This window comes from Stylophora pistillata, chromosome 11 (genome assembly GCF_964205215.1).
Source record: "Stylophora pistillata chromosome 11, jaStyPist1.2, whole genome shotgun sequence".
Taxonomy (NCBI): Eukaryota; Metazoa; Cnidaria; class Anthozoa; order Scleractinia; family Pocilloporidae; genus Stylophora; species Stylophora pistillata.
Genome location: NC_142529.1, coordinates 7,468,575 through 7,485,238, shown reverse-complemented (window position 1 = coordinate 7,485,238; position 16,664 = coordinate 7,468,575). Strand labels below are relative to the sequence as shown.

General features: G+C 38.3%; 1 protein-coding gene across 3 annotated transcripts in view; it reads right to left on the bottom strand.

The window, feature by feature from the left end:
- Positions 1-16,664, bottom strand: part of LOC111335320 (uncharacterized) — an 18,098-nt gene extending 1,434 nt beyond the window's left edge. Inside the window, exons 1-20 of one of the 3 annotated variants that reach the window (XM_022941205.2) lie at positions 16,520-16,664; positions 16,323-16,436; positions 15,541-15,647; positions 14,838-14,981; positions 11,021-11,155; positions 10,761-10,825; positions 10,515-10,576; positions 9,511-9,626; positions 8,780-8,966; positions 7,247-7,333; positions 6,890-7,056; positions 6,046-6,171; positions 5,471-5,629; positions 5,088-5,172; positions 4,661-4,833; positions 3,995-4,078; positions 2,659-2,877; positions 1,557-1,675; positions 629-763; positions 186-288 (exon numbers count right to left, since the gene is read on the bottom strand). In XM_022941205.2, coding sequence (XP_022796940.2) covers positions 186-288; positions 629-763; positions 1,557-1,675; positions 2,659-2,877; positions 3,995-4,078; positions 4,661-4,833; positions 5,088-5,172; positions 5,471-5,629; positions 6,046-6,171; positions 6,890-7,056; positions 7,247-7,333; positions 8,780-8,966; positions 9,511-9,626; positions 10,515-10,576; positions 10,761-10,825; positions 11,021-11,155; positions 14,838-14,981; positions 15,541-15,647; positions 16,323-16,436; positions 16,520-16,586 — 2,454 coding nt within the window. In that variant the 5' untranslated portion in view covers positions 16,587-16,664. Of the gene's footprint in view, positions 1-185; positions 289-628; positions 764-1,556; positions 1,676-2,658; positions 2,878-3,994; positions 4,079-4,660; positions 4,834-5,087; positions 5,173-5,470; positions 5,630-6,045; positions 6,172-6,889; positions 7,057-7,246; positions 7,334-8,779; positions 8,967-9,510; positions 9,627-10,514; positions 10,577-10,760; positions 10,826-11,020; positions 11,156-11,781; positions 11,962-12,039; positions 13,668-14,837; positions 14,982-15,540; positions 15,648-16,322; positions 16,437-16,519 lie in introns of those variants that run through there. The other 2 variants (XM_088737425.1, XM_088737426.1) reach the window with 2 other exon arrangements.

Sequence of the window (16,664 nt, the reverse complement as noted above, 5' to 3'; positions counted from 1 at the left end):
GTCTTCGCAGCCATTGATCGGTATCGTCACGCAAGGCGTTCTCTTCGCGTAGTCCGGCAATGTGCGTTGCGTGACATAACCAAACATCGGCTGCGATTAACGATACCAACTGAAGGAGACTGAGCTATTGACGAACGACATCACAAGCATGGTAACGGAATTCGTTAGTCTTTGAATTTCCTCACTTTATAAAATGAGCTGTCTTTCGATACGTTGTTCTTGTGTGCCAATGCAAACAGTATGGGTAAGTTATGCGCATAAGGTTCGAAGTTCGCATCTTCTTCAGACCTGAAAGGAAAGAAAATACCAACTGTCAAAGGAGTAATCGACAAGACTGACTTTCGTGAAATATAAAAAATTTTCCAACGCCTCCCTAATCTGGTGAAAATTTAATTTTGAGTATAACCTTTACTTTTGCGAAGGTAAGACCTCAAAAAGACCTCAGCAAACCTCTTTCCCAGGGTCTCTCATATCTCATGATCCCTTCCACTCCCCACTCTATACCCCCTCCCCCTTTCGATAAGTAATGCCTGTCTTTTCTAGCCAGGACTGTTTTTGATTTTGCATTTTTAAACAAATCACATTGCTAAGAGCAAGAAAAACCCTGAAAAGTGGTTTGCATACTAACCCCAACTTGGTGTGAAATGCAGCCGAAGTCATATGAAGAACTGGAAGTCTTCGGTGATCTTGAACAAAGCGTACAGCAATATCTGTGCATATTTTGTGGTTGTGTTCGCATTTGAAGTTCTTGGGCATGTCGTATCTGTAAACATTAAATCACGAGTTCTTACCCTGAAACGGTGTTGTTAACTTAAGGGTGGTCATTGTTAACATAAGGGTGGTCCTGCAAAGGGAATATTGTCAGTAAACGGTCGGATCAAGAAATTCTTACTGAAACCGACGAGGGGAGAGGAGGGATCTATCATTCCCTATCATTCTCTCCTCCCCAACTTCACTCGCAGTTACACACATGAAAAAATAAAAACAAAAAAACAGCCGCCCTAGTGGTTATTGCGATTCTCTCATTACAAGAATGTTGATGTCAGATAAGTTGTAAAAGAAAACCCCCAGGGGTAAGATGGGGGGGTTCAGAACCCCTGACTTTCCGTCTGTATCTACCCTTGCAGTGACAGTATCAGAATCAAAGTGTAACGCTCGAACCTCTGACACGGTCCATCATAATAAACTACGTCAGATCCGTGGGGGGGGGGGGGGGGGAGGGAAGGGAGAAGTCGCACAACACTGGCGTCAACTAAGGATCTTACCATCCCGCCATGATTTGTATTATCTGAACAGAAATATTCAAAAACTATGAAAATGTCTAGATGAACTCAACCCTCTTATTTCCAAGAGCTAAATATAAATTCTTAGCAGTGTCTGTCATACAGCATATCTTAACATTTTAGTACAGAGGGTTTGGCGTTGAATGAAAAGATGTCGCTTAGATGATGTGATTCTTTCTTCTCATCGCCTTTTTGCTTGAAAATTTATCGATATTGTAAGGAGAAATTCAACTTTAATCTCACTGGTGAGAGAGTACATTGGACGGAACTAACCTGTGAGTGTCGTGAAACATGTGCAGTCTGGTGTCTCTCTGATTGTTGATCAGAGATTCCACATTTTGACCCAGCTGAAAAACTTTCACTCGGACACCATCGCTTCTTTGAAGCTCCAGCTAAAAACAAACGGTAAAACTGACAGATGATCCAAAGCAAATATCGATAATCAAAACAAAACAACGACAACAACGAACAGAATAAAACAAACAAAAAGATATCCATGCGGAAATGCGTTTTCTATCAAAAAGATGTTGACAAAATTGTTCGAAATTTTGTCAACTTCTGCTGTCGACCTAAATCCGTAGGCAACTGTCTTCCTTTTTGTTAGAAAAGAACCAAAAAGACATTTTACGAAAAACCGTACCAGGGCGATAAAATTATCTTCTACACGATTTTCTCATGCCTTAAAAAGTGTTTAAATTAGTTTAATTTACTTTTTCAGTTGAACATCCAAATTAAAATATCGTTTCACAAGCCGAAGCACGAGATGCCGAGTTCCAAAAGTTTAAGGGCCGGTTATTTAAACGAGGTCTAATCAAAACCACGGTTTTACGCAAGCAGCGGGCCTCAGAAGTTCTCTACAAAGAGGGTTGATTTAATTAAATAAATGTCGTTTCACTATTAGCTTTCAGCCCTCTTGACACTGTTCACTATAATAGATGTTCAGATAAAAGGTTCGGATAAATTGAAGATAGTTTAGAACATGGTTTTGTAAAACAATGACGGCTAAACTTCGTTTAATAACCGGTCCTAAGAATTCAGTTTTCTTTTGATTCATCGACGCAAAAAAAAAAAAACAAAAAACGATAGCAATAATCCACAATTCATTATTTTACAAACACAGCTGGACAAAACTCCATGATGTTTTATAAATTATAATAATGTAACATCCGAGTTTTTACTCAATAATTTCCATTTCGAACTATTTCTTGTTCAATTGTAAGTATTTCTCAACAATAATCAAATTTAGTTCGGGCAGCCAGCTTGGATAGTTTACTTAGACATCTCAGTCTTGATTATACTGACCCGCCAAGGACTAGCTATGGCTATTGCCATAATGTACTAATGTTTTACTGTAAGGACTGAGTGTTCAGTGTACCTTTGATAACACAAGATCTTGATCGCTAGCTTTCGTTTTACTTCCATCATCAACAACATCTCTGGTGTAAATTGCATAGCAAGGTACCCGGCCATACAGAAGCTCACAAACCAGTTGGAAACAGTGAAGAGGGTACCACTTGTTGGCGAGAGTTGTCGCAAGATAGCGGCGAGCAAGAGTCCGTGTGTATAGCGTACCAATCAACCTGACGTCCACATCCTTATAGAAATGAAAAAAACAACACAAGAAAAATACAATCAGTCATTGTATCTTGTTGAAACCAAATGAGAGGTATTCACTTTAAAACTGGTAATCGAAAAGCTAAAACCTAAAGACATCGAAACAGCCAATCAGAGCCGGCACAAGAAAACTATGACTAGGACCAATGTGGTCAGAGAAAAACACGTCGGGCCAGTTATTTAAACAAAGTTTAGCCGTTGTTTAACAAAGCCGCGTTCTACACAATCCTCAATATTATATGAACATCTGTCTTTGTGAACAGTGTTAAGAGGGCCGAAAGCTAACAGTGGAAGGAAATTTATTGAATCAAATCAACCCTCTCATAGAAAAAACGTAAGGCCCTCTGATTGCGTAAAGGTTAGACCTCGTGTAAAATAAACGGCCGGTAAACTTCTTGAAAGGCGGGAAAACGCGGAACACCGAGTAGCGTTAACTTTGACTCTGTTTTTGATTGGTCGAGGAAGAGGCGCGCTTTTACCTTGCCAATCACAGAGCATTAAACTGCGACAATCCTAGATTACTTTCCACGCTCGATTCAAAATTGCATCGCGAGCGTTCCAGAAGGCGCCAAAAGTTCGAGGGAAAACCAGGGAAAGCGTTTGGTTTTGATATATTTGCATTCAAATGGCTCAGAGAGCAACCGGTTTTACAGCTATGTGATCGAAGTATTTTGAGCCAAAAGCAACTCGTATACAGCAAAAGAAGCAACTGAAAGAAGAATACTTTCTTGGAAGACTGTTCAAAATAGCATTATCAGGGCACTTGTGGTAAGCATCATCGAACTAATACACCAATGCTAAAGCACAATTTAACGCTGTTTTGTCAAACACGGTTTGAAAACAATTGATTACTTGAATCCTACGTCAAATTTAGTTCTCCAGTTTTTAGTGCTGAGTTTTATCCCGGTGAAACTGGTTTAACTTAACATGTTTTCCTGGTGTGAATGGAGCAAGATCTTTTTGGTTAGTGTAAAACTTTGAGCGTCTTCTAGCGCCACGTGTCTTAAAAATCGTTATGACACAAAGAGACACAAACAGAAACGCTAAAGCTGTCTGTGTCTACATTAAAGACTAAAGAATGACACTAAAACAGATACCATTTCAGGAATAGAGTCAAATAAGTATCTTCTATCCACAGCAGGCTGACAAACGTTGGATAACCACTCTAGTACAAGTTTTGCCTGAAAATGATAAAGAAGAAAACTTTAAATCGAACTTTACATACTGCCTAAACTTATATCGCAGCTTCTAATACTGAGAGCACAGCTCTTACATCTTTTTCTACGCGATCCTAACGTGCCCTTAAGAGAGTTTAAGAGGATTCTAGGTCTCATTTGAACCTAACCCACAAAAGGATCGACGAAAGAACTTTTCACCTCTAAAACGTTATGTATAGTCTCTTTTCGCCTGTTTTACGCTCTCAGACAGTGGTGCGACGAGCGAAGTGCGGGCGCGCATGCTCTCACTCAGTCGTGCGACAAGTGAAGTGTGGGCGTGCATGCTCTCAGTCAGTCGGTGGTGCGACGAACGAAGTGCGGGCGCGCGCAAAAAAAAAAAAACCTACACGAAGTGAGCGAAAGCACGGAGATAAATGTTTCTTAAAAAGACAGCCTTTTCCCTGAGAAACCACAACCGCCTCGCGCGCTTACTTGCCATGTTTCGCTCGCCGGCGTTTTTGTTCTTTTTTCACTAACAAAGACAATTCTGTTCAGTCATCAATGTGAATACCAAATTAACGATCACTCTGTAAGGGTATGACTCACTACTATCGGTCCATGGTAGTCTAGCCTAATGTACGTTGAGTGAGAACTTGAACAACTCTCGACTGCAGACCAGCTCAGACTGCGGAAAGCTGTGAGCGTTGGGTAGCCCGTGATGCCATACCGTTGACACGTTAGAGGGTCTGTTGAACAGTTGTGTACAAACACTGACGCCCCTGGAACGAAAAATATTGCAAGTTATGTAGGTTTATAGTAATAACCCACTTAAACTAGAGCAGCATAATTTCGTAAAGCGTGGGAAAACGCGCGGGCGACCAAGTCGTAATTGGTTTTAGGTGTGCATCTGATTGGTTGATTGAGTGAAGCAATGTTTTCTGGGCCAATCACGGCGCGAAGTAAAGGAAAAACAAAGTATCCCGGATTATTTTCGACACTCGATTAAAAATTTCTCTAATGCTATAATACATACCTAAATACTTGGCGTCCGATGATATTCGTTCAATTGTTGGTAAGACCTGATTGCAGTAACTGCAGCCCTCTTGAAGAAACACAACCTACATGAAATCCGTAGAAGAGCTAACTTTTCTTTACGAAGTCAAAACTCACTTTTGTTCAGTCTCCTTGTATGTTAAAACTTAGTCCTTTGAGCGAAGAAGGGGGCGAAAATGGCGGGAAAAAAGCGCGCGAAAAGTTTGGCAATTTGTGTACGCGCTAAGCTTTGTCACTTGTTTTGCGTGAGATATAAGAGGTCTAGAGGAGAAAATCCACAGTTTTATCAAGACTAAGAGCTACTGTATTCTTTAGGTACGTTACAATTGTTAAAGAAAAGCGTTATAACGACGAATGACTCACCAAAGATACAGAAAACAGACGAGATGTTTGCTTGGTTGGAAAAGCTGCGGCAGTGTACGACTTGATCGGACCAACGGATTGCTCCACTAGAGAGGACCAGGTTTTATCATTTACGTATTGAAACTCAAACTTTTCTTGTTGTTTTTTCTGAACTTGGGTCTGTTGAACATGTTCAAACAGGTATGATTGTATTAGTCATTCAAAAGGGCCGATGAAGGTAGAGTGATCAAATAAACAGGTTGTTTTTACCATGAACAATCAAAAGGAAGAGAATATCAGTAGGAACCAAGCAACTGGTGCTGCGTCGGTGGGGGTAACAAGGTAATTTGCTTATATCAACTAAGTTGAAATTGTCATTCGCCCTGACGAAGGGCTAACGCTCGAAACGTCAGCTTTTTTATTCGTTACGGTGACCAAGTTGTGACTGGTTGTTTCTGATCGGCTAAGATAGTGATGTAGCTATTGTGCAGCTGCATCTATCAATAACATCGCAACGGTTCGTTCATTCAAGCGGTTAACGGAACAAGACTTCGAATGGAGGAAAGCAATTTAGTAATAACAACGCTACTGATTACCTTTGTCTGCCAAGACGATGGAGGCAAAGGAGGTCCAAACATAACGTTATTATGCTCAAAATCTGTAACAGTACTGTTGTCTCCTATGGCACACTTGTTTTCTAATATATCAAGGTTGCACACTTTCTGGAAGATACATTTTTAATGACAGTCTGAATTTCAAACAATTGACCCAGAATATCATTATTGCCCCCCCCTCCCCTCCCCCACATCAGACCTGTGGGATTCTTTAGTACTTGTCGGATACCAAAGTTCACTCTTTTACATTCTTCTACAAATTATCAGAAGTATTTTGCAAAACATGACTTATTCTCCGTCCCGGTTAGCTCAATTGATAGTGCGCTGGACTGTTGTGCGGGAGGTCGAGGGTTCGAGCCCCGGCCGGACCAACACTCAAGGTCTTAAAGTAATTGAGAAGAATATGCTACCTTTCTATAACATCAAGAAATGGTTAGATATTCTAGTCTTCTCGGATAGGGACGAATAAATGGAGGTCCCGTCTCCTACAGGGTTAGGGGCAGGAGCCGTTAATTTCCCACGCACGAGATTACTGTGTGATGGATGTCCTCCCCTGGGCTGGGATGGGTGGGTTTACTGGGCCCGCAATAATTGGCGCAGAGCTGTTGCGGTGTCCCTGCTGTCGGCAAATCTTGTAAATAAAAATAATCATAAATCAAATCAAAATCTAACATGAACATACCACAAAAAGAACAAATGTATTTTGAAAAGCAACCGCCAGACTGCTAAACTTTTTCTAAATAACATCAAGCGACCCTCTTAAAGGATTGTCCTCTCACTGTATGGTAACATAACTTAACAACCGTGAAACAAGAGGGCTATTAACCTTAACATCATCACTTTCCTTCCATGGATTAAAGATTTCATCAGCATCGTCATCATTATCATCTGGTGCAATGGGAAGTACAGCAACAGGCAACATTTGCAGAAACTCATAGAGAAGTAATGGAGTGGGGACATCCTTGTCAAATAGTTGTTGTTTTATCATAAACTCTGTTGAAAAAAATAATATTGTTGTAACCCGAGTTAAAAATATTACATTTAGGCACATTACAAAATGTCTTTTGAGCACAGTGAAAAGTTAGAAATATGCAGACTTAAAAGAAATATGGTATTATTTTAGGTGCATAACTAAAGGCAAAAATAGGTAACTGGGAATGAAAAAATATTATTTTTAACTTACTCTGTGATGTTGACTCTCTCTCTTGCCAGAAAACCATGGTAAAGGGAACAGCGTACACATCTGATGCAATCACATATCTTGATATTACTAGATAAAGTGATAACAAAACTCAATAATGTTATGATTTGCAGTAAAAAAAAAAACATATCACTACGTCTGCTTAGTTCATCAGCGCATACAAAAGGAAAAAAGAAAATTAAGGACAACTGAATCTAAATAAAATTCTTGAGACTTGTATGAATCTACACTTGGTAAAATGTGACCTGTGATTCTCTGTTCTAGTTGCTACACACTTCCTTTTAAATTAGTTAAGAAAAGCTGGTGTCAAACCCCCTTTTGCTGATAAATTCGTTCATTCTTATCTCCTGTTTGCAAGATAATGTTTTGATATCATAAGGAAAAGTTACATATCAATAACTTACGGGTGTTGTTTGGTGAAAGATGTGATTTGTAATTCTTAAACTCATTAATAATTCATCAAGTTACAAACCAATCATGATACGCTAACTTGGCCACATGTGTGCGTTTAGAAACCCCGATGAAACACTGGACAGAGGCTTTTCCACTATACTTTGATGAAATATCAAACCCTAGAGCTTGATAAAATGTCAAACCCCACTGAGGCCAATAAAAATTATTACTGAAAAACAATAGCAATTCTGCGTACGATGCCAAAATCAGTCAGAATTTTTTCATTGTTCTTGGTTAATGATGCATCAACAATGCTTGTTGTTGTTTGATTTATCATCTACGGGTTTATGTCGAATTAATTTGATGGCCTGCTCCCAGTTGGCTTGTTAGCTCAATTGGTAGAGCGCTGCACTAGTTTCGCAGAGGTCAGTGGTTCGAATCCCGTACAGGCCTGAAGTTTTTTTCAGGTCTGATTTTCACTATTGCTCAAATAGTGCTTTACTGCGAAGGATCGTTCACATATACGTTAATGATGCATGTTTGAGAAGCAACTTCAAAAACTTATGCTTTGTGTTTCATCGGGGTTTTGAAACACTCAAAAACAATAAAAGCACAAGGCCATAGGCCGAGTGCTTTGATCAGTTTTCTCGTGTTTGGAAACCCAGATGAAACACTCGCACTCATTTTTGAAATACTACTTGACCCCTTCTAATAAGCAGGGCTGAGGTCTAGCAGTGCCCAGTGGCCCCTGGCACCTTCCTTTTACTCTTGGGTGACTTGAGAATTTTAGTACAAACTTATGTCGGGCACCTTGTATATTTTCAAAGTTTCAGAGCACTGCAGGGCTCCCTTCTGTTTTTCTTCGAGCACAGTGTTGATAAGTTAGGAGAATTTGGTGTTACACCAGGATAAGACCCTTTCCCTGATAAATTGGCTTTTATTTTCACCTGTTTAAGGGATTATGTTTTGATATTACAAGGAGAAGTTACAGATTCTGTCTCTTAAGGATGTTGGTTAGCTTCAGGTTCCACATCATCTTGTTTAGCACTGCAAGGATTACCTTTTTGACAGTATTTTTTAGAATTTCTTCATCTTTAACCATTTGTCATGTACATTAATTACCTTCTGGGTGACTCATGATGTTAAGCAATGCAAATCGCACAGTGAGTTTCATTCTTGTGAATGTATCATATGAACGATGAAAAGCATCCAAGTAATTAAGGGTCCGTGGGTTCCTTGGTGAATAAAAACACACCACAATGGGAAGTCGTGGATGTTTTGTTTCCAACACTTCATCAAAGAAATTGTCCTATCAAAGCAAAACCATGACGAAGATTATATAACAGCATAAGTTAGTCTGTGGTTCCACTGTACTATTTGCAAGCTTGAAGAACCTAGCTGACAGAAGAGTTTATTCCACTGTACTATTTGCAAGCTTGAAGAACCTGATAGAGGAGTTTATTTCCTAATCATTAGTCTAAAAACTTATCGCAAGAGCAACAATGTGTGAGGAGATTGTTTTGACTTGTAGACTATATGGGGATCCTCAAGGGAGAGGGGGGAGGCTAAGGAGAGGCTTGTTACCAACAGAAGAGGGGAGAGGGCGTTTTATTTCAAGCCATTCCTCTCTATCTTCCAGCCCCTGCTCCCAGAGAGATTTAAATACTCATGCAAACTCTTTGATCTCATATTCGGCCAAGAGGGTTAAAGAAGTGTGTAAGTAAACATTGACCACTTGCCTTATCTTGCAACAAACCTCTTGTTGTTTAATACTCAAGTTTGTAGCTGAGCATTATACATGTTATAGTGTATAGAAAATAAAAATTTCTTCAATTAAAAAATTTCAAACTGACCAGATTCAGTTGGTAAGCTTGACTGTGTAGGGCAACCAGCAGAACTTGAAGTCTTCTCTCCTCTATTTCAAGAACACTTTGTAAAACAAATAAAGGCTTTTCTTTTTCTTTCCACTCTAAAGGAAACATTAAAATAAAGTAATCATAATGAGGTCTTATTTTTCTTTAACACTTTAAACCCTAAGGACAGGATTTAAACCCTTTTTATAGAAAACAAATTTCGAGGAATTTTCCAGGACTTTTCCAGGCTCAGACTGATTGTTCCAGGACTCTAAATTTTACCTTAAACCCTTTTATTCCCAAGATTTCAAAATCAATTCTCTTCCATCCATGCATAAACATTTCTTATAAATGTAAATTCTGAAAACTTAATTGTTTGATTTAAGCAAATTTCCAGGACTATCCAGACCCTGAAGTTGTTTTCCAGGACTTTCCAGTCCTGGAAAATGTCAAAATAAAATTCCAGGACTTTTCAGGTTTTCCAGGACCCATACAAACCCTGTAAGTTAGAGTGACCAGCATCTAATTTCTCTTTTCAGTATCTAATTTCTCTTTTCATTCAATATTGCTGAATCATTGATTTCATTATGTTCATGGAAATAAAGGAAATGATCACCAACCTAAGGAGCTAATTGATTGTTGAGCAAATTCTCTTTGTCAGTACCAAAGGAAATGTGTAGAGAACCTGGGGTGGATCCAGGGGCGGTTCAGTTGAACCCCCTAAATTTTTCCTCAGAACGCTGGAAATCATGTTTCTGAAGACCTAATTTTCAAAATCTTGGACTCCTCAGAAGGGGAACAATTCTCCGAACCCCCCTTGACTAAATCCTGGATCCGCTCCAGAGAACAGTATTGAGAATATGAATACTGCTTTTAGGGTGTTAAGATTAATAAATGTGTTCCTTTCTTGATTAATCAAATGATAACAATTTGGCAAGGCTGCATATTAGTGCAGGTAATGCAAAATCAAAAAGGCAACAAGAATATCAACTCCGTGGACCAACCTTGGGAGTTAAACACAATAACAGCTGGAACCTGGCTGATGTTGTATGCCTCAATCACATATCTGTTACCAGGAATTAAACACAAATATTAGTGATATTCATCATTTTGTTATTACAAAATTGTTAGTAATTGTTGCCGAGCTGGGTCATTTTGAGAGATATATGTTTTAATTTCTACTCATTGCCTTTTCATTTGAAAATTTGAGAAATTTCTTTTTGGTCACTCCTGGGAATGGAAAAACTTACTCCTCAACATCGGTGGATGGAATAACAACAAACACTTGTATCTTTTCCTTCCAAATCTTAGCTAACTGTTGAAAGGAAAGAAAACAACATTATATATGTTAACAGTTTATTAATAATAAATTAGAACTCTAACAATACATAATGAAAACTAGGCAATCACACCTGGTTATAGAAAGTTAGCTAGCTGAACTCCAATTTTAATGATGACAGAATAATTGATAAATAATTATCAAATATTTCATAATCGATATCATACTGACCTTTTTAAATGTGTTTTCTATTTGTTGGTGATAAAACTGACCAGGAATTCCCACTAAAGTGTAACCTTTATGACTGTCAACTTCCTGAGGTAGATTTTTAGTGAATGGTAATAGTCTTTTGGAAAACATCTTTCTCTGTAGATCAAAAATAATTATAATAAAAAGTGTTATTGGACAGGTTATTGTCTTTTTTAAAATACACATGAAGTAGTTTAAAATGATTTTAAGTTTAATTGAATCAATACTGGTTTGATTTCAATTTTTTCTTGTTTGAAAATTCCAAAAATGTCTAGGGAAATACAAATTTAACTATTAATAATATACATGAAAAAATTTGTCAATTCTGATTGGTTAAGATGAATGCAGTTTTCAATTAATCCAGTGCAGAAGAGAGTTAATTCAGTGCAGAAGAGGGTTAATTCAGTGCAAAGAAAGAAACAAACTAGACATTCTGATTGGTCAGAATGATTGGTCAATGTCAAGGTCAATGTCACTTGAGGGTTTGAATAAATTATTTTTGCATCTGATGTGCACGCTTTTCTTCTGTGTAGTTATGAGAAGCTACCTCGTATTTTTTCATGTATATTATTAATATATAATGAAATGATTTTCTTGTGCAATTTGGAATAAATTATCACTTGTAAATTTTTTCAAAGACCACAAATTGCACTCGCCCTATGGGCTCATGCAATTTTGTTAGTCTTTGAAAAAATTTACTCGTGCTTATTTATTCCAAATTGCACTTGAAATCATGTGATTACCTATCCTTGGGTTTCACCCACGTGACCAATACCTTAGCAACGGTTACTATCCGCCATCTTGGTGTCCCTCGAGCGTAAACAAACCGTATCTAACGAAGAGTTCATGTGAGAAAGAAGGGATGGTTTTATGCGTTATTGTTGGCTGTTCGAGCAAAAGTGGAAAGCATAAAGACTAAGGATTTTTTCGTATAATAATTTAATAATTTTATTATTTCTATAGCGAAAAATTCATTATATATATGATCTAATGCGCTATACCTAAGGTCATCATAAATCAAGGGGAAGAACAGGAGGAACTAGAAGTTGTTGTATTGTTCGAGGCTTGCGGCTGTTGTAGATCCTCGATTTTTTGGTCGAGCTTTTCTTTGAGCTTCTTAGCCGATGAGAAATCGATGTCTTTAGCCCTCGCATACGGCACTTCATTGACCTATGTCGGCAAAATCCATGAGCATTTTACCTGAGTGCAAGTAAGCTTGGGGTGTCACGAAAACTCACACCCCGAAAACTCAGACTCCTCGAAAATTCAAGAGATAAACTCGACTTATGATCACTCCTGGTAATCCCTCGTGTATTTTGACCTTTTGGGTCTTCATCCAACTGAAGCAGCAAAAGCAAGGCCGCAAGTTGCACGTTTCGCAAAATCGTCCAATGGTTGAGTATTAAAACATTTTAGAGTGACACAAGACTTCATTTAGCTTAGATTTGCTCCATTTTTCCCGTTAATTTTGAACTTTTCATTCACAGTTAACGGGATCAAATGCGCTCGCTCCAACACCAAAGTATTAAAATGTGGCGTGATTTTGACGAGCCGAAAGGGACGTTTGTTTACCTTTTTGTACTTCGTCGCACAGATCCTTGTTGTCGCTCTGTTAAAATTCTTAAATATTTCGCGATAATAATGGATACAAACAGAGACTCGGCCCACCAGTCCCAAAACGAAGACAATTTTGCGACCCTTGGGCTAGAGTTCTTAAATGAGGCAGAAAGAGAAAAACAACGCGAAAGAAGACTCGGCATCAGCGCCGTCACGATTCGCCTCACTGAAGAATCACTCTTGATATTGTTGTTCGTCTTTCGCGTCGGATTTGTTGCATTATTCCACCGGTTATATTATAAAAAAATTGGTTCATGCTTTATGCACTATCGAATTATGCACTATCGAATTATGGAGCACTTCGGAAGCTTGGAGAACACTTCGAGGGACCTGAGTTTTCGGTGTCTGAGTTTTCGTGACACCCAGCGACCTTGCCATGAATTCTAGTAGTTGCCTCTAACATAAATAAAACACTCGCGATATGTGAGCATGACTCAGCCAGTCCAGCTTTGCATCCCAAGCAATGGACTGACAAAGTAGTCCCATCGTTTTCGGAAATGACCCAAATGTTCACTAAAGGATCATTCATATGCTGTGAATGCCAAACTCGTGCTCTCACGGCATACTTGCCGGCGATTACTTTGCCTACAGCTGAGGTTACAAATACCGACACCATTTGATTAAACGCATCTAGACTCTTGAACGCCTTGACCTGCTTCTTGGTGTAGAAGCTGGTCTCAAGAACGAGGTAACTCAGCAAGTCCGACGCTTCCACAGGAGGCAAGCATTTTGGACTGAACTTCTCGGCTGGTATGCTTGCAGGGTCAACCCCAATGACCGAGATCTTTTGCAAACATCTTTCCTTCCAACTCTCTAAGCTTTGGGCATACTCAGAGAGCACTGGGATACCTTAAGATGAATGCCAGATACTTTTATCGCTTTTTTCTTCCTGGATATTCATGTAGTCGGCGAAATAATACGGCGATAAGAGAGAGGGCTTCACTATAGAAATCGACTAATTATTCATAAATTTGACACCCGAGGGACACCAACATGGCGGACACTAACTTCAGCAAAGCTTGTGACGTCACCTGAAACCCAACCATACTAATATTAACACCCTTCAAACTCTAATAACCCTCTCTCTTCCAATACCTCATTAGTAATTCTTCTTACTGTCTGCCATACAATTCTTATGGAGTGAGTTGGGAGAATTTGGTGTTATATCAACTAATAATCCCCTAACTGATATTTTTCTTTTATTCTCATCACTTGTCTGCTTAGTATTACATTGATATTGTAAGGAGAAATTCTGTATTGATCAGTCATGAGAGTTACGGGGATAATAGTTTAAAATCCTATGACAAGCATTGTTTTTGTGTACTGATGTTTGTCTTGAGTATACTTTTTTTCCATGCTCTTAATTGCCTACTTTAGATATCTTGTAGCTAATTAAAAGTTTTATGTTGATTCTGAAATCATTAAGCCAGTTGGATTTTTAGTTTTCCTTAATTTGGATGATCCTAACTCACTACCTATTTTATTGCTAAATTTTTTCTCCTTATTCATTTGCTGTACTGTGTTTAGTTGCCATGTAAATTTAACTTATAATTCTTGTACGTCTGAGATTAAAAAACAAAGAAAAACAAAAATCAAATTTTCCACCCAGGTAAACAGGGCAAGAAACCTTCTCTTCACCTAATTTATCCTTCTAAACATTTGCAGCGTAACAACTACTACATGGCAAGGATCAACATTTGTATGGAAATAAATGGTGCCATACTGCACGTAACAAAATCAAACAGATATAACATACACAAAACGGTGTTTGATTTATTTTCTACAGGCTGTACTTATTTTCATAAGTAGCAAAGTTATTAAATAAGGAAAAAATGATTTATCATATTCCCAGTCAGGTAAAAAAAGGTTATTGCCCATTAAGATCATGTTTTTTTCTAGGCTTGATTACCACCTGCTGTTTGGGAACTGGAGCCTGCACTCCTTCCCAAACCCTCTTCTCGGGGAGGAACGAAGAAGACCAGACTCGAGAGAGCGGTGGAGATTGAGCCTAGTTTTTTTCTTGCACCAGTGGAAAAGATTACTGTCTTAGATATTCTGGATGAGCCAAGTTTCTTACCTAGAAAAAAATTCATACAAAAAAAGATGCAAGCCCACCAATATGTGAAACCCCTACAAACTAGTTCAACCCAAGGGCTTATGACAAGCCCTCTGCAGCACCTACCACAGATTCAAACCATTTCCACAAAGAGCTGGTTGTTTTATGGGGCCTGTTAGGTGATGGGTAACTCAGTGGTGAAGAAGCTGTTCCAATGAGACATTGAAGAACAGGAACAGTACCTGGGTGGCCTTCCCATGATAACATTCCCTAAATGAGTGAAGAAAATTAATGTGTAATGAGGCAAACATTGTGATTTACATTTGAGTATTCTCAATCCTCCTTTTATTCAGAAATAAATTAGCTATTAATAACTCCATGGATCTTGTGTACCTAAGGCATCTGTCAGTCAAGTATGGGTCATTACTATTGGTCAACATGTTGACCAAGTTTTGGTTGATATATTGGCTGATACTTGGACTGGAGAAAATGAAGGTTAGAGAAAATAAGGTAACATGTAGAGAAGATAGAACTCAGTAACAAGAGCCAACCAAGTTACAGTACTGTTGGCTGAATGTTGGTAAAATATTGGCCAATTGCAAGTGTTGGCTGAGTATCAATAGGCCAAGCCAAACATTGGCCAAACATTGGCCAAGTGTCTGTTCAGAATTTGCCACTTATCTTCCAACCTGTGTGATTGGGTGAGTGGTAACCAATGTCAGTTGACATGTCAACTGATTGAACATCAGTCTACATATCGGCCAATACTTGGTAAATACTCAGCCGTCAGGTGCCTTAATTACACCAAAGTACAAAGTCTGCTACACACCTTGTCAAGGTTGAATGCTACAATGCTCCAATCTTTGTAAGCATTATCATGTGGAAGACTATTCAGAAACTCCATAAAACTTTGCTCAAGCTTGGATGGAGAGATTTCTGAAAAGAATATTAATAGCCAGACTTCCTTTTTTGTTTCATAAAATATTCACAATCCTTCAACTTTTCATTCTAAACTGGCTACAGTTTTACCCTGGTGAGAATAAAAAAATTTTTGTAACTATAGTGTCATTGAAAGTCACCAATTTTGCAACCAGTGATTGGAAGTTATGAAGCCCCTGTCTCCTTGATTTTCCAGGCCTTAAGTTGTGAGAGGTAGAGTGAACTTTCAAAAACTGATTTCCATCATTGTGTATCATGTCATATGTGATGATGCACAATCTGTTTTCTTCCTTTTTTATTCGTTCTTCTGGGGAATTAAATTCCAACTTCGAAAAAAGTTGGGTTTGGACTCCTGCTTTTGTTTTAACAACTATATTTCAATGAATGTGAATACATGAAAATCCGTCATATTATGTGTACTGCGGTTTCATGAAATGTATGAAAGTGATCCTCGCAGTAATGAACCCTAGTTAATAGGTAGTAGTGGAAATAGGGCCTGAAAAAAATTCAGGTCCGTACGGCATTTCATTTTCATCTTTCATTTTCATATTTAATTTTGTTCATATATTTATTTATTATAAGTTATTTGTAGTTGTACAGTGTAGTACACTATAAAACCAATTAATCAGTTAACAACTTAAAAATTCATAAACGTTTTTATCTTATACTTACTCGGATCTCTATAAAATACACAAAATGGCCAATCGGCTCCGAAATTTTTCAAACGATTTTCGAGAGCATCTTTGGAAGTCAGCAGCTCTTCGATGTTGGTTACACCGGAAAATCCTGAAGAAGATTTGATCGAAACAAGTGTTGTTCAACTGTAATTCAACTGAGATTAGTGGATAAATTCACGTGTAGAATCTTACCTAGGCAGAGATACCTCGTAAAAAGTACAAGGTAGTTCCACAAAAAAAAGTTAAATGATTGCATCATGGAATTTACTATGAAATTTTTACCGAAGTAAAAATTTGGAACGAAGCAACCAAAGAAGCCATCTTCGGACGGGAAGTA